General features: G+C 35.5%; 2 protein-coding genes across 8 annotated transcripts in view; one reads left to right on the top strand and one right to left on the bottom strand.

The window, feature by feature from the left end:
* LOC135206180 (uncharacterized) overlaps window positions 1-3,130 on the bottom strand; it is a 32,604-nt gene extending 29,474 nt beyond the window's left edge. The window contains exon 1 of the mRNA XM_064237489.1: window positions 2,979-3,130. Within this exon, the coding sequence (XP_064093559.1) occupies window positions 2,979-3,062 (84 nt within the window). The 5' untranslated portion in view covers window positions 3,063-3,130. The remainder of the gene's footprint in view (window positions 1-2,978) is intronic.
* LOC135206179 (adenomatous polyposis coli protein-like) overlaps window positions 1-18,298 on the top strand; it is a 626,589-nt gene that overhangs the window by 3,738 nt on the left and 604,553 nt on the right. For 4 of the 7 annotated variants that reach the window (XM_064237487.1, XM_064237488.1, XM_064237479.1 and 1 more), the window contains exon 1: window positions 13,244-13,604. The exons of 2 other annotated variants lie outside the window; for them this stretch is intronic. The gene's annotated coding sequence lies outside the window, so the exon portion shown is untranslated. Of the gene's footprint in view, window positions 1-11,396; window positions 11,467-13,243; window positions 13,605-18,298 lie in introns of those variants that run through there. One more of the 7 variants, XM_064237481.1, reaches the window with a different exon arrangement.

The following is an 18,298-nucleotide window of genomic DNA, read 5'->3' as shown; positions in this document are numbered from 1 at the left end:
CAAAGATATTTATTAATGTTATGTTTGGTTAATTTAGAAAACAGTGTTCGTAATGCAGTGCAGATGATGCAATTTTGAGAAATGTTCTGAGGTAATGAAAAATGTATCACCTTTTGTTCAAGTTTTTTACTTTTATCTCTGAGGAGTTGGTGGTAATTCTACAGAATAGTTCCTTACAGACTGCAAGGAACGTAACTTGGATACAATATCCACTAGGGACTGGGGTGTCCAATGTATTTCGCCGTGTTTAGTACTGGTCCCCTGGGGTTAATTACAGTTGTCCGAATAAAATTACTTAAAATTCTTGTTCAGGATCTAAAACTGCAACTGCCATAGTCTCAGCCACCGCGGAATGGTACTGTAGATCTACGGAGTTGGTATCAAACGCAGCGCTCAGTGCAGCTTCTGCCTTGTTTAATACAGCCCTTGGGGATGCACGTAAAAATGTGAACAAAAGGCAGTTTATTTCACATTATCTTGTAACATTTCTCAAACTTGTTTAACCAAATATTGTAGTAATAAACAATGCCTTTGTGCAACTATCTTCTTTACATTTACCCCAAAATGTAAAGATTGCAAATTTCTCATGTATCTCAGTACATTTCGGTAGATCTATATTACTATTCCACGGTGGCCTAGACTATGGCAGTTGCGATTTTTCGGTGCAGTTTTACCTCCTGAACAAGAATTTTAAGTAATATTTTTTTCTGATGACTGTAATTAAATCCCCAGGGGCTCATACTAAACACGGAGAAATACATTTGGCACCCCAATTCCTGGTGGCTTTCGTACTCGCGAGGGCGAATGATGTGGAATATTTATATAGAAATACCTACATTTCTTAAACTATACAATCTTTTCTGTATTTTTCAGTCAAAAATTACATTAATAACCTATAAACGGTATTGTTGGGAGCTGTCTCATATACATTTGCGAATTAGGCTAGAAGCTATGGTAGGCTACTTGGCAAATGAAAGGAAGAACTCAAACCCTAATGCCGAATGCTTTCATTAGGTACAGTACTACCCTCTAGCTTCCAAAGCTAAACATGGTAGTAAAACTGAAGACTACTCCTGCACACCTCTAGTTCAGTAACTATAAAAAAAAGAGAGTAAATATCATAGAAATAAACAAAAGACACAAACATAAACAAAAGGCTGTAAATATTCTGGTTGGTGACAGGTGGGAACAAGGCTGCAGTATCCTAATAGCCTTCACTTATATCAACATGTTAGCCTAAGGTCTACCCAATCTTATACAGTTGGTTATATCAGAAGGGCTAGTAGGCCTAACTTTAAATTCAGTCAACACTAGGTCTTCCTCCTAAGTTTGGAAATTTATCTTGTATATTATGTAAAAATGGAGGGTAGGCTAAAGTTACCTAAACAAATGCCTGAATACGAAAGGGAAATAGTCATACCTCAGTTACACAACTTTATTTCAGAAGGCTGTTCTGTAATTGAGCAAATTTTTCAAATACGGGTTAATGGGAATTGGATTAATTCACTCCATACCTCCCAAAATACACCAGGTAAAAGCCTTTTAACTCTAATTAATATGCCTTGCATACACAAATTATACAAAAAAAAATCATTAAGTAGGTGAAATAAATGCAAATTTGATCTCATTTTAGCAGTACGTAATTGGGAGATCTGATGGTGTATGTGGTAGGTGTGAGAAAGGTGAAGAGGAGGAGTGCTTTTAGTCCTCTTAATTTGAGGAGGCTTTCCTTTCCATAAAAATGCCTGGCAACTGTTCTTCTGGGGTTTCTTATTTCTGTCTCTTTCTACTCTTGCATTTTGAGACACTTCTTTTCTCAACCAAAAAACTTTTCCGATGATTTGTTTTACTTGTTTTAAGTTGTTCCTAAAGCAAAAAAGCATTGTCATTCAGCAGGTTTATAACACAGTTTATTACAGCTTTGTTATGGTGATATTTTTCAAGGAATTTGTATTTCCCTTCAGTATGAACACCTTTCTTTAATTAATGGACTAAGGTTATTCTCCGTTTCCTCCCCTTCCTCTAAGACAGTTCTTCAGCTGTTGTTTGTTGCTGCTCTTGCAGTTCTGTGTTGGGCTCTGCTTCTTGCTTCAACACCAACTCCATGCCCTTCCATTTGTTGCAGTTCGGGACAACACATAAGTGACGTGCTTGATCCGTACATGCACTAGCCAGTTGTCTTTGTCTGTCCTCAAATGGAGCAAATGTCTGTTAATGGTGGGGATCTTTTCATAATTAAACCATCTGTTAACTGAGGTATGATTATTTAGTTTTTCAGATACTGTTGATTCAAAGAAATTTTTGGGAATTCGATATTCATTTTTATTAAGAATGGGTTACCCCATTTCACGCTGCCTTGAATCTTACGCTAAAGTGGGATTTTGAAAAAGGGAATGTGAAAACAAGTGCTTTCTAACCTTACCTGTCTTCCCTAACCTAACATAGGTCTACATGCCTTACCTGACTTAGAACACCTTATATCATAGAAAATACAGGAATGCATCCTAACCTGACCTAGGGCACCAGGTCTTATCTGAACCAGCCATGCCCTCGGACTAGACCTAGGTTCCAAAGTTCTAATAAATGAACAATACTAGAGCAGTGCCCTCTGAGTAACCTATGTACATTGTACCTGATTAGGCTAGGATGTTATAGCTTTGGATCTAAGGTCTGTAGTGGTAAATGGTATTCTGAAGCCAGTATTTTAAGGACAAATTTTTTATTTCTGATAGCTTTTTATGAGATTTTGGTGATTATGACATTAATTTCTGCAGCAGATACTGGCTAAACCAACTAACGGTAGGCTACACTCCCTGTTTATATATCAGTACAGTGGTGGGTAAAAACAAAAAAACTAGATACTATGTACTGTGCTGGTATGCATCCCAATTAACCTTTCCCCAAACTAACTTAACCTAACCAGTAGGGCATTGACCTACCATCTTAGCACCTGGTGTGCTTTGCGACATCAACCTTACCTGACTTAAGTGGGTGTCAACCTTGGAGAAGCAGTATTTAATGATAAACCTCTGTTGTCTGGGCCTCCCAACCTCAATTACCATAAAACTATGGTCACCAATTATTGTTTGACAGTCAGAGGAAGATGGAATAACTCAGCTAGGTGGCGAGGCTAGTTTAAGCTTGGTGTAGACTTTAGCTGCTTATTTGCCAGCAAAGCGTAGTGGTAGCCTTTGCTACACTAAGTTGTTTTCTTAACTTAGGCTAGCCTAGTGAGACTTATGTTGTTCATAGAAAACAAAATTTACAAATGTTCTTTGGCTTAGGACTGATATTTAATGAAGCTTCTAGATTAGACCTATACTTTGGCTGTGTTTCTGTTTGTAGGTGTTGAATGTGCTAGCTTTGAACTCGACTAAAAACATTACCTCAACAGGCCATAAGGCTTGAATTTTAATATTTCATGGGTAATTTGTATAGCATTTGAATGTTACTTAACCTTAACCTAATATGACATCAATTGTATAGTATGTAAATGCTACCTAACCTAAACCTAATATTACATTGATTACACCATTATATGGTTTAATGTTAAACTTTTCATTGGGTGCATTGCTGTTCATGATATTATTTCTCTGGTGTTAATACACTTTGTCATTATTTGGAATTTTATCAGCAGTTGGTGTTGATAGTTATAGACCAAGCTTACATATAATTTTTTTTATTTCATATGTATGATATTCACCTATAATTTCTCTGGAAATAAGATACTAAATTTGGTGCTGAAGTCTTATGAGAAAACCACTTACCATTGTATTGTGTTTCCTTGAAAGACATGACTTTTGTGTAGTTTTCTTTGTCATTTTAAGTAAGAGATTAATTGGAGTTTGCTCTCTACAGCATTGAGTTTTTTTTATACACAACTTTACCAGGTAGCTTAACAAGGAAATTTATGTCCTTTTCAAGTTCTTTGGAAACATCAGAAAATTTTTACCAGGTTAGATGTTTGCTTCCTGACTAGGAATTTGTATTTAATTGTTCATATAAACCCCATTATCACTGAGTTGAGATAGGTCATTCATGTTCATACTATCAAGTTTAGGGTTGGGAATAAATATTTCACAGGTAGGGTTATTGTTCATGCTGTAGGTAGAACTGAGTACAATAGTATTTCAACTTTACTTTTGTCTGTTGTAGTCTGGTGGGTTTGTAGTCCACTGGAATTTCAATGTAGCTAGACAACATGCAAAATCCTCATAGTGTACTTTAGTTCCATTTAATATTTTTGCTTCATAGAATTACAATATATATGAAATAAATGAATCTTGATTGAAGTTTTCTGTACTTTAGTAGCTTGTAGATTTAGTCATGCATAGTTTTATATAAATTACGTTTGTATGACTGTAATTTACATTTTTTGTGATGGGAGGCCATTGCTTTCCATGTACAGCAGTACATTTATTTTATGAAAGTTTTCTATGAACACTTACTAGATGATTGGCATATATTTGTAGCTGTAGGAACCTATGCAAAGAATGCATAGACAGTGCAAAATAATGTTAATTTTTCCAAATATTGTACAATGCTTGTTTGAGGCTTTTGTAATGAAGTATAAATGCTCTTGGGTTTTGGCATTGAAAAGTTTAACTCTCAGCAATAATAATACTTAGTAATGTCCCACTTTACAAATAAAAAAACTGGTTTTATCTCCACTTGAATTTAGTGTATCATACATCTTGAAATTGGATTTGTTATTCAGTGGTATGGAAGCAATTTGATATAAGCCTAATTATTCAAATAATTATGTAGGTGAATGCCATTAGCTGCAGGGCACATTGTCAATTTTCAGAGAAGGAAGCTGGTTGCGTTTTTAGAATACTATGTAATGTGGTTTGAAAAGGTACGCGAGTAATTTTGAGCTGTATTTTTTCTCTTTTTGAGATTGATAAGGTGATTGTTTTCCTCGATGCTGAATGTCTTGAGAAATTTTGATCTAGATGTGAGAGTGAGGGGGGATATCCCAGTCTCCTGTAGACAAAAAGAGATTGCCCGGCATGAGGGTAGTGCTGTCTTTGTACCTCACGTGACGCTCTTGAAGCATTGCTATTGGCTGCAATCACCTTGCAGCCTTTTACTTGCCTCCATTCTTGCTACATCTCTTCCATATTGTTTAACCTCTCAGTTACTTAGTGTGGGGGTTTTCCTTTAAATCCATGTACTTCATTTCTTTTATTTCTGGATCTCTTTTATCATGCGGTCAACCAGTCCATACTCCCTCTGTTCTCTGTCTTATGCGCTGAATGACAAAAGTTACTCCAGTGCTTGACTTTGTAGCTTTAATTTCATGATTCAGTCATACACGGTGAGGTTGGGTTCCAGCTACTGTCGTATCCAAAGTTACCTCCAAGTCGGTGTCATGTGAACTTCTAGTTGTTGAAGCATCATGTGAAGAGATTTTCTTGCTTTGTGAGGAAGAGCGGATTTCTTCCTTGTTTGCGAGATGAATAGTTCTGTTGGAAAACAAATAAATTAACATTCATTTAGTATATGTTAAGGTAGTTCATTTTCTGCTGACGTTCGTTTATTCATGAAAGGTGGATTAAATTAATTTCCATGATAAAAGGTACTCTTGCAAATATTTCTTCTGAAGAGCTTGTTAGTCCATTCTCATCGCCTTTGATTTTTGTTTTATATAGTGGGGAAGGGTAGTTTGATGGACAAGCTGCATGATAAAAAAGAGGAACTGGAGAGTTTCATCAGTAATGTTCTAGAATCTTCAGAATGAATAAGGCATGTATTTTGGTGTGAAAGAATTTGGTTTTGTCCATTTCCTTCAGGTACCATACCATACTCTCATGTTAGATTTTTCCTTTGAGGATCTTGGACATTTACATACGTGTAGACAAAAGGCTTGTACTAGTACCCTACTCACTTGACTGCACTATCTGACTTCTTATCAATTAAAATATGCAAAGTACTAGTTTGTTCAAGAGGTTATGCATTGACATTGTAAGGATTGGCGTTTTAAGGTATTTGAAACTGAATTCAATGTTTGTTTTATTCTAAAAGCTCTTACTATAATGTTTTGAAAAACTTAGTGCATTTTATGAAGTTTGTCTAAAGATGTTACTCATAGATTAGATTGTTAATCAAAAGCCCTATGGTACATACACCATGCAGCATAAATATTGTTAGAGCATGATAGCAGTTTAATGGAAAATGACAAAATGGAGGTCGCTCTAGTCAAGAAAAGTTGGCTAATCATCATTCTCTCTCTCTCTCTCTCTCTCTCTCTCTCTCTCCTCTCTCTCTCTCTCAAGAAAATTTGAAGGAAACTTTTCACCTCAGTGCAATTGGCGGTGGTTTGAATTCGTTAGGACTTGTGTGTGCTCGTTAAGAATTTTTTTGACATCCGCGTGGCAGTTATACAAATTGCAGCCATTAAACCATTTCATCACTTCCTCTCAAGCGACTGCATCCTTGTTACGTGTTCTTTGTAATTTGAGTTTTTTTTTTTATATAATTTCTCTTAACAGCCTGTTTTATTCTCCAGGGCTGATAATGCAATGTAATACAAAGACGTGTCCTGAGTATGTCCGTAGGTTCTTTATTTTAAATGCACAGTAATATATTTTATTTAAATTTCGTATGAAAATGATAAAATTTCGTTTTTCGTAAATTTGCTGTGAAAGGGAAACGTCGATATTATGTTGCCTAGAAATGGCATCCTGGGCTGTTGATTTTAACATTATGTTGCAATGGATGGAAACGTTATTTAATATTAAATCTATGTTATTTATGTTGTGCATTAATTGTTACTCCTTTTCTCTCTATTTTCCTTTTTTGTTATGTTGTGGGAGTTCGTTTGCCATGCCTATAAATATAGTTGTGATTACTCATAGTGATTATATCGAAGTATTTTGTTATTTTAGATGTATTATGGTAAGTATTTTCTTACCCAAATCATATAAAGTTGCTGGCCAACTGGAAAAGTGATTTTTAAAATCCTCTCAAGGGCAGTCTTAAATTTTGTAATTTCGTTGTAGATTGCCTAATTGACTGATTAAATGCTACTTTAGTGTAGGAAGTCATTTATTATTATTATTGTTATCATCGGTTTTGTTGGGTGGGAGTTGTTACATTACATCTTTATACAATCAGGCTAAAGTACTCCAAATGGCTGGGAACGGTATCTTTTTCTTTGTTTTTCCTTCTTGTAAATTCATTTTTCTCACTCTCTGCAAGAGCTCTATTAGAACAGAAGCATGAACATCTTCATTGATAATTCTCTCTCTCTCTCTCTCTCTCTCTCTCTCTCTCTCGTGCAACGTACTCTGTGAGAGTTTTAATTTCAATTTCTTTCGTTTGTTTTGCTGCTCGTTACACCCCTTCTGTTGTCTCGCTTCTTCATATCCCCTTTATGTCTTTGTTCTTGGACTTGAAGTAGTCAAACTCAAAGGAGCTGTTTCCATTGTGGTGGTTTATTTTTATCTTGTTCGGAAACGCCATACTTTTCGTTTTCATTTTCTTTTTCGAAGCAGTCTTTTTTTTATGCATTTTATATAGTAATAATTTCTCGTTAACTGAAGAATACCTTTAGTTACACCGAGAACGGAATCATTCATCATTTGTTAAATAATAACTTTCGTATGTTTGTTTTACGTGGAAACGATATGGATGATAGTTAGTAGTATCGTATTGTTGTTTGGAGAATGAAAGTCTAAGTCCCATATTGCTCGATAAGGAATCGTCTCAGATCTGGAAGTTTATAGGAATTAATTTGCCCTAATTTTTTTCATAGACGTCCGTAGAATGGGGACGCTTTAATGCATAATATCTATTTTGAATGTTAACGGGAAAATTTAAAATCCTACTCGGCGAGACGAGGAGGATGCAACAACTCGAAAGCCTGCACACCAGTATGATAATGGTCATGTCTAGGATGCTGGTCGCATCCAGACAGAAGAATATGCAGACAGTTGTAGAAGAAACTATGTCGTTTTTTCACCTGCTTTGTCGTCATATTCTGTTGATAGGGGAAACCTAAGAACAGCGCTTAACTGTATGGCATGTATAGCGTAACTATTTCTAGCACTGCGAAACAGAGATTAACGTGGTGTCAAAAGTAAAGTCGGATATTGTAAAGTTCTCAGAAATATTGATGTTCGTACATTGTTGCTAAAGCATTGTGATTCTTAGGTTAGCTAATCATCAAGTCTTACCACATCGAATATGTTAGCTACTTGTCCTCCCATGGACTCTATTAAGGTATAACATTTAATTCAGTTCACTTTACAGTTGAGAGAATACATATGTATCAGCTAGTTGTAGAATTTGCTAAATTTATTGCTACTATTATTATTACTTCCTTTTCTTTTACCTGTGTTACTACTTTTACACCGACGGTTCTTTCCTTCCCTTTTGAGAACATTTAACAGCTAGTATTGAAGGGATATGTTTTCTTCAGCAGAACTCCTTGGAATTCGGTGGCCCGAAACCTCTAAATATTAAATGGCGTTGGGTTTCATTTACGATTCAGCAGTCTGCGACACTCGCAGGTTTCATTCTTTTCGGCCTTCATGAAAAGAAGAGCGCTCGGGAGTTCTTGGCGCGCGCGCGCGCACACACACACACTGCAATGTGCCTTGTATTTATACTATATGAGTATAATTTTTATATACACTAATTCCTCACCAATCTCCAACGATTAATTTTGTTCATTCTATCGTACATGCTCGTGTGTGGCCGCCTCCTGGCCGTAGCCCAGCGAGTTGACGTGTTGATTATGAGGTGCTGACTATAACTAAGCGATGTGGCGCATTTCGCCTCGCCTTCCACTTGATGCTTATGAAGTGGCAATCTGTCTCGCCTGAGAGTATTGTCCTTGCTGATGGTCTCTCTCCTTTCGAGCTTTCAGTTCCAAGACACAAGTCGAAAATGTATTTTGTGGGTTTTCGTTTTCTCGTGTAATATTTTAGATTAACATACTATATGTACTAAGATTAATTATTTGTTGTGCATACATGACATAATTTTATTAGTGGTAAGCTTGGCTAAAAATTTGTGTTCAGACTCCCACTCCTAGTTGTTGAACTCGGTGAACCTGAATTTGTTTCAGTTTTCACCTTTTAGGCAATCCCCGTGAGGCTAAGAGTGTGACTCAGTGGTCAGTAATGATAAGAGGTTAACGTTATCTTTCATACTTTACCTATAAAGTCTATTTTGTATCTTGTGAAACTCAGTGAATCCCCTTTCGTGTTCTTATCAATTTCCTTTGAGTATCTCCTGATACAAAGACCTTTTTGGTTGTAGATGCTATAGGAGAGAATAACTTCCAACTGTATACTGGGAGGAGAGGGATTTGTGGCGTATACATATACATTAGATTATACACTCGTTCAGGCATACATTTATGCGTACGGTGTAACTATAGCAAATTATATAATTATCCTTAATCATTTGTTTTATCTTTTTTCTTTATTTTGTATGTGTGCATTTTTACTTCCTTTGGCTAAATTATTAGCTATGACAAGGACTTTATATATAGTATGTATGTACAATTTACGTGTGTATAATATATATATATATATATATATAATATATATATATATTGTGTGTGTGTGTGTATCTTTGTCTCTTCGTTAGCAGAATTATAGGAATTTTTTGTATGAGACGATCTTCGTCGCTGGCAACGAGTGACTAGATCATGGGAGAGATAGGAATGAAACATTTGTGGGAAGGGGGGAGAGGTGAATGTTCTGTTGTTGGTTAGATTACTTAACCTTATTTTAATTGTTACGGGTTTGAGAAACCACGCCTGTAAATTTCAGCAACCAAATTTGGGAATTGCTAACTGGTATCAAGTGGTTAGATTTTGGGAGAGGTAGGAATTTAACCTTTAAGGGGGATGTACCTCATAGGAGACGGATTTCTTGCACTTGGCGGAGGTTTGTTATCTAAGTGTTCAGACTTCATGGTCTCTGTAGAATGATTTGATGTATGGTAGTTCCATATGAAAGTTTGGTTTTGTTAAGTAATCATAGTAGTAATGAGTTTATATGCATTTTGTAAAGATATAGATGAGTAGAATAGCGATTGAGGGAATTCTCTTACTCACGTTTTTTTTTTCAAGTTTTCCAGAGCTAGGTACTGTTACGAGTAAGTTGACAGTCTCCCCTTTTAGCACTATCCTCTCTCTCTCTCTCTCTCTCTCTCTCTCTCTCTCTCTCTCTCTCTCTCTCTCTCTCTCTCATAAACCGAAGAAGCTCAGATTTATTGCAGATGTCAACGTCTCCGTCATCGCAAAGTGCCAGATTAAGACACCAGAATCATCTTTATTATTACCTCACGAGAATATACTTCGTAATACCGACGCTTAATTGACAACTAGTAAGAAGCGTCGGGGGAGCGATGTCTGAAGTAAAGGACATGGCTGAAAATGAGCAGATGTATGGGGATTTAGCACGAGCCGGTTAATTTTAAACCGGCGGATGAGTGCCAGCTAGCCGTGTCACTGATTTCATTCAGCGGTGCCGTGGCCCCTCCCAAATCGTGTCGTTCGGAAGATCTGTTTTTGTCTTATTTTTTTTTTATTTTTTTATTTTTTTGCCTCTGTTAAAACTATTGGCGAAATAAGAAAATCAGGGGAAGATTTCTGTTATGAAATATCAAACGTACAAATTATTTCCCCCGTGATCGATAAGGTGCGGTATGTTAGGTTGTAGGATTCAGATCTTAATTATTCTTAGTAGAAATAGGGATTTTTATACCATGTATTTGAATTTATTATAACTTTTCTGTAGCTTGGATTGTATTAGTATGGATTATGAATATTTTTTTTTTCACATACACACACATATATACATACATATACATACATATATATATATATATATATATATATATATATATATATATATATATATGTGTGTGTGTGTGTGTGTGTGTGTGTGTGTGCGCGTGTTTATTGTGTGTGTGTGTGTGTGTGTGTGTGTGAGAGAGAGAGAGAGAGAGAGAGAGAGAGACGAGAGAGAGAGAGAGAGAGAGAGAGTCAATCAAACACCTACGGCTGTGAAGACGTTTTCTATTTTAACGTCAGTATGTTCTATCAGTCGGTCAGTCAGCCGCCATTCAGTTCTGCATATTGGCTTTTGCCTTCAAGTGAGAGATTATATATAGGTAACTCATGGAAATTTGCATCTTGATTGGAGTTTTGTGTATTGTTTTATTAAAAACTGAAATAACTAATTTTTTGGAATATTTTGTTGCTCTGATTTCAAATCCTGTTTACACATTTTTTGTAGTTTTGAGGCCAAATTACACACACACGCATGTATATATATAAAATGTGTATGTTTGTAATATGTATTTAGGTCATGTCTCTCTTTGCAGGTATGTAAATGATGCTGAGCTGGTTTGATATATTTTAATTTTAAGTGCCCACTCGACATCAGTGTGAAATGAGATATTTGTGGTTCAGCCTTCTCCCCTCAGAAGAATTTCCGCTCGGTATGTATACGATTCTTGGAAATGCTTTTTATGTGTAAAGAAATATTATTAGAAAATTAACCTCATGTTGTGTATCCGTAAGCTGGTATTGTCAATGATACACTTGTAGATGATGTGAATATTGTCGTCATTTTGCTAATCTGTTCTTTTGATATTTACATTACGGTGTTGCCAAACACCACTCGGATGCTGTTACTGATCGTTTTTATGATCTTGGATGTCGGAGTTCACCTTCAACTTGCTTATATGCTTGTTTTACTAGTTTATGGATTTAACAAAATTCATGTTCCTTTATTCACATGATGAAAAATGTGGTCAGAATCTGCAAAATGAGTGGTCAGCTTTCCCCTTAAAGCGTCACTATAAGATCTTAACACAGGTCTATTTTCATAAAAATTTCTTTCCTTTTTAATTAGTGAAAAGAGTGGAGCGTATAAGTGAGTTTTCTTGTTATGATTGTGAAAGTTTTTGAGGACTGTAATCATGTATTGATGATAGGTTATGGTTACCGAGAATTTCTGATTTAGAAATTTACATCTACTTGTAGACCTTTGACGAATGCCAAATTCTGTATGGATGAAGTAGAATGTTAGTGTGATTGTTTTAGCGTATGGAAATTTTGTCATGAAATTGTTTTGGATAATTCTTCTTTATATGAAGAAAATGGTATCTTATTTAGTAATTATTAGCATTTGATATACGTCTGTTGCTCGTAATAACCTTACACAGGGCTGCAGTTGTTGCTAAAAATAATTTTCAAGATTTTTACTTAAAGAAAACTGTGAATGTATAGTGAATCTAGAATCATGATTAAATTAATTATATATATTCCTACAGTAAATTATGAAAGTGTTAGTTTAGGTAATTTTAAATGATTTCGTAAAGTTGATTACTTGTTTGGTGTAAGTTACACAGAAGATCATTGCTTGAATTTCTGGCACAGAAATAAACGTTAGCATTTATTTCTGGGCAGCTCCACTAGCTTTAAAAAAAATGTTGGACTTCTTTGTCCTTGTCATTTTCTCATGTTCTTTCATTGTAACCTTTGGGAATATGGAACTGGGCTCGTTGTAGCAATGTCAGTTTTTTTTTTAAACGTAAAATAACAATGAGAATCTTTAAATGCTGCATGTAGTTCTCCGGACAGCTTCAGAATTTTGTGGAGCTTATCTGCCCAGGTATGCAGCATTGTTATCGTATTAGGGGCCTGCTGTTGTTCGTCCTTTCTAAAAACGTCGTGTTGAGGTTGCTGTCTTCTGCTTGTTCTGTAGGCACTGTAGGTCTTTTAATCATATTTATTCATGAAAGTCGTGAACCCAAGGGTTAACTGGTGTGGTCAGTTTTATTCAGTATGTCGATGTTAAAATTTGTTCCTTTCTTTGTATTTCCCGTATCATTTCAGCTATGTGGGTCTCTTGAATAGGAAAGTGCAGATACCCGCCAGTTCTCTTCAAGTGTATGAAATAATTGAGTGTGTAGAGATTATCATGTAAAGTAAGTGTTAGTATTTCATTTGAATAAACTCCGTTTTTAAAATTGTACCCGAACGTTTTTAAGTCATTGGGCTATCTATACTGAAGCTGATGTGGAACTTTAGTTATTTAAGTCCATCAGAATTTTCCGGATGGGATGTAGACACAGGAACCATAGAAAACGGTGGAGGCGGGGCGGTGATGGACTACCGGTGGGCACCTAGGAGTGTGGGTGAGGGGGAGCAGGTCGCGCGACTGACTGACTGGTGGTGGCTGCTGGCTCTGTGTCTGTGTGTGGATGTCCTGGCTGACTCAGTCAGTGTTCTCTTGGCCGTGAGTAGAATTGGTGGTGGGTGTAGCGGTGTCTTTGCTCTCCCCCCTTTGTACTGCAGCGTGCAATCTGTCTTTCCAGTGCCACAGAGCCAGGCGAGGTCAAACTGTTCGTTTACAGTCGTCCCCGGAAAATGATTGTTTGCTCTCTCATTTAGAATTACTTTGTAATTACACAAAGTTTGTCCTTGCGTGATCGTAGACTGTGTTTTGTTTTGATATATACGTGTATTTTCAATTGTGTGCGTGATCGAATTTGTGTTTTGGTCAGCACGCTCCACATCTGGATCGAATTTCTTTGAACAGTTTGCAGTGAAGCTCCATCATCGAATGCAGGTTAGTTTTTTTTTTTCTTTAACATTGTGAGCACACGCACAATTATATATATATATATATATATATATATATATATATATATATATATATTATTGCATATACAAGTATGTAGATTATGTATGTATTATATATATATATATATATATATATATAGTATAGATATAATATAATATAATATATATATAATATATTATGGCATTTCAACATATTACAGTTTATATTGATTTTACAGCTGCATACCCGCGTGCGCGCGCGCGCACACAGCGTCAATTATATCTATATATATATATATATATATATATATATATATATATATAATGTGTGTGTGTTGTGTGTGCGTGCAAGAGAGAAAGAAGGAGAGTATGTATGTAACTATGAATGTATGTAATTTCTCAGCCTACAGATGGAAGATATTGTAGGATTACTGCTGGACTTAAGTTTTGGGGCGGTCTTATGCTTGTAAGATCCGTCAGTTATGAGAAAAAGGAACTACGTCGAAACCCTGAGGGAGCAATGACGTCTTGCCTCCAGTTAGTTTCTGTGGACAGATATGAGAATCGACATTTGTACGAATTCGGGATCGAATGGTCAGTTTATGTGACCAATATCTCCTTAGACTAGTTTTCATGGCCGCTATTGACCTCTGACCTCTGACTTATAGGCGGTTATCTTTCAGTATCTTCTTGACCGTATGCTGGTCCGCTGGTATAGTGGTTAGTGTAGTGAATGTTACACCGATGTCGCGGGTTCGCGTCTCCCCCAGGGCGATGAAAATTCACTGGCCCTGTAACATGATTAGTTACTGCTGCAGTGTGGGGTCTGCGGTGGGAGGTTGAAACCACCATTCTTTGGAAGCTTGAATTTCGAGTTCCATGTGAAGTAGGTTTCATCTACTAAAGTAATAATAATGATAATGCTGGGTTCGTGAATACCACCCGATATGTCAGTCTACAGTTACACCTGCATATTCTTTCAAGGTGCCAGTCCATTAAGTAAGCGTCATCGGGTACCAAGGTCTGGTTCTCATTCAGCGAAAAAGGGTTTGCATGCTCAGTGACGTAGGTATGAAACGATCTGCCGCTTTAGGAAGTGCAACTGGGTCCTTTTTAAACGTGACTCTTTTCTTCTTCTTTTTTTAATTAGTTATCCTATGAATCAGTCAAGTAAATTTTACTAGTTTGATAGTTTTTGCGTTAACTGTAGTCGATATAATATAGGTATATACGGTAGTTTCATTCCATATTTGGATTTGTCAGGTTATGATAATTATGAAATTTATATATAGTAATATTTATGTATGCTTAAAGATACATTAGTAGCATATTTCTTTTGCATTGATATCTTGTGTGAAGTCAATATGCCAAGGCACATACACTCACATATATGTGTTAGGTTAGGTTCAGTAGGGTAAAGTTAGATATACTGAATAAAAAATTAATTGACCTTTTGTCATTAGAATACGGAATGAAAATGCTGGAAAAAAACGTATTAAAATGAGAACTTCACTTAACAGATGACACAGAATTAGAGGCCAGTTTTTGTGTAGGTGTGACGAGGCTGTTATCATTCATAAATCGTAATAGGCCTTTCTCGTAAGCCTATGTCCACCAGGGCTGTGTGTATAAGTTGATATTCACGAAAATTATGTCCAGTAAGTCAGTTGACGACGCGACTTTTCTGGAAATATGTTTCAAAAAGACTGAGTTCAGAAAATCCATTTCAACACGATATGACGATGACGTCTAGTAAGTCAGTGTTGAACAAGACTTAGTCCAATAAGGCTTTTCAGTAAAACAGTTCCTAGTAGGACAGTAAACGCAAAACTTTATCTATACATTTTGTAAATCTGTGTGCCTTAATAGTGTCAAGTAAGTCAACGAGTTTCTAAAAATTGTAAGCCCATCGATCCACTTTATTGAATATTTATTAAAAATCGCTAGCACGCGCGTGCACTAACTTACTTATATTTATGTATGTATGATGAATACATGCATACATACACACACATCACACACATAGATATGTGTGGTGTGTATATATATATATATATATATATATATATATATATATAAACATAAACATAAACATATACAAAATAGCCACACTGCTTCTCTTTGTTTTATATTCATATTACATGTATTATTAGTAAAACGGGATGGTTTACATTCTAGATTCTTCAATTTATGTAGTATGAGCTTTCGAAGATCGTCTTTTAGATTGCCCTTTAACTGTACCTCTGTATATATTCTCTTTCTTCATATCTTACTTTTCACTCTCTCCTGACAACTTATTCACAGTGCAACTGCGAGGTTTTCCCCCTGTTACACTTTTCAAACCTTCTTACTATAAGTTTCCGTTTCAGCGCTGGATAACTTCATAGGTCCCAGCGCTTGGCCTTTGGCCTAAATTCTGTATTCTACTCTATACGTAGCGTACGGACTGCAGCCAAGAATTACTTTTCCATCTCTTTCAGATGTAATTGTATTTTCTGGGTTATCAGAAATAAATCTTATATATATATATATATATATATATATTATATATATATATATATATATAATATATATATATATATATATATATATTAATATACATGGGCATCTATGCCCCTGATGTATTGCAAATAGTATGTAATGACCAAGCTTGGACTGCGGTGAAGAATTCTCTGGTTCCATCGCTTTTAAATGTAATCAGTTTTTTCTTTATTATCAGGAAACAGATCAGGAGATTTTCTCATTATGGCGATATTTAATACCTCTTTTAGCCTTAGAGAAAGTCCCTTTGCGTAACCCTACACCGATTCCCATCATGTGAATCTTCCTGTGGTTGATCGTGTCTCAGATTTCAAGGAGGGTTTTGGTCAGGAATGGCTTGTTGTCATACATATTTTTGTATTTGTGCACTATGTATATATATATATATATGTATATACATACATATATACACTATTATATATATATATATATTATATATATATTTATATATATATGTATATATATTATATATTTGTAGGAAGCCCACTAAAATTTAAAAAAAAAACTGGAAGTTTTATTTAAGCTTTCGAAGAGTACATTCTGAAAGAGGGAGAGAATTGTACTCTCCTAAAGCTTAAATAAAACTTCCAATTATGTTCAAATTTTAGTTGGCTTCCTACAACATATTAGAACACGGATACAGTGTTTAACTTTGCTATGTATTATATATATATATATAGTATATATATCTATATATATATATATATATATATAATATATATATATATATATATATATATATTATATTTGTGTGTGTATATCTGTATGAATATGTATGAATTTTGTGTGAAAGTAATTTTCTAGCCTTTTTTGGATATATTTTATGGTCATGTAGGATATTGATTCATATGTCCTCATAGAAGGCACTGCTATAATAGTTAAGAAGCAGATCCAAACATTTTGTAGATGTCTTGCCCCTTTTATATTTAATATTAAAGCATATGTGCGATCAAGTTTGTGTAACTTTCGACCGTTATCCGAGTCTTTTAATCTCTTGGCATATTTTGGGGATGTTTATGGAATGCGCATAAGCATTTCTGGTTGTTTGTTTTGAAATAGCCATAAGCTTCAGAAAATGCCCTGCTAACGTCTTAGTTTTGAGCTTTGTAAATTTCCGTGAAATAGCTTCGAACTTATTTTGTTAATCTTTGAAACAGCTTGAGAGTTTTAAAATGATCCATAAACGCGTTTGTCTGAAGCAAAGAATTATTTCAATCTGTGAACCCTTTAAAGTCACTTTAGGCCCCTGAAAATTGTCTACGAACGTCTGAATCTTTATAAACAAGAGGGAATGTTATATTTTGTTTTTTTTTACATATAATGAAATAACTCCCTAGATTTCCTAAGTTTTTGTGGCGTCGACCAAGTCCATTGCAATCTCAGTCTTCGATTTACTTTTGGTCGTAAATTTACACCTTTTTAGGCCATTGACAGGCCGCACAGGGACGTTGCAACTTTGCATTTCCGTTGGGAATTCGTCGGCATATATTTTTCCCCTTTTATGGGTTTTGTGTGCTGTTAATCTTGGTGAGTGATGACGCGTTTCTTAGGATTACAGGGACGGAGGAACGAAGGTTTTGCCCCTCCATTATGATTATGGCATTGTTGATGATGTTGTTGTTGTTTAAGCATTCATATGGAACAAGTTTCTCCTTACAAGACTGCTCAGATTTTTAAAGAGGAAAACAAGCAAGAAGAGAGAGGTAGAGTAAAATGCATTTGGAATGGGAAAGTGTGTAAATCAGTTGGGTAGCAAATAAAGTTGAAGTATTTGCAATTGTCGATATTGTTTGCAATTAGTGTTTAATTACACGTGTAATTTAAATGTTATTTATGTAGATTTACTCCAGGGGATTTATTTCCAATTAGATGAATTTAGGCGTCAGGTGTTTGCCAACTTTTTCAAGGGTGAATATTCTAAAGTGTGTTGAGTCTTTTTACCTTTTAACCTTTAAATGCACGGTATAATTACCAATTTTTTACCCCCTCCCCTCACAGTGTGGTTGTAGGATATAACAGAAACCTTCATCTGCCTGCCTCTCTCTGTTTCTGTCTGCACGCAAATAGCTTGCAGCGCGTGATGAGTCATAAGATTGCCTAGGTCTGCAAAGATTTATGGGAAATATAAAATTTAAAAAAAAATTTCTTTGCGCAACGGCG

Source organism: Macrobrachium nipponense, chromosome 29, assembly GCF_015104395.2.
Source record: "Macrobrachium nipponense isolate FS-2020 chromosome 29, ASM1510439v2, whole genome shotgun sequence".
Classification (NCBI taxonomy): Eukaryota; Metazoa; Arthropoda; class Malacostraca; order Decapoda; family Palaemonidae; genus Macrobrachium; species Macrobrachium nipponense.
This window is presented reverse-complemented; position numbering and strand designations above follow the sequence as displayed.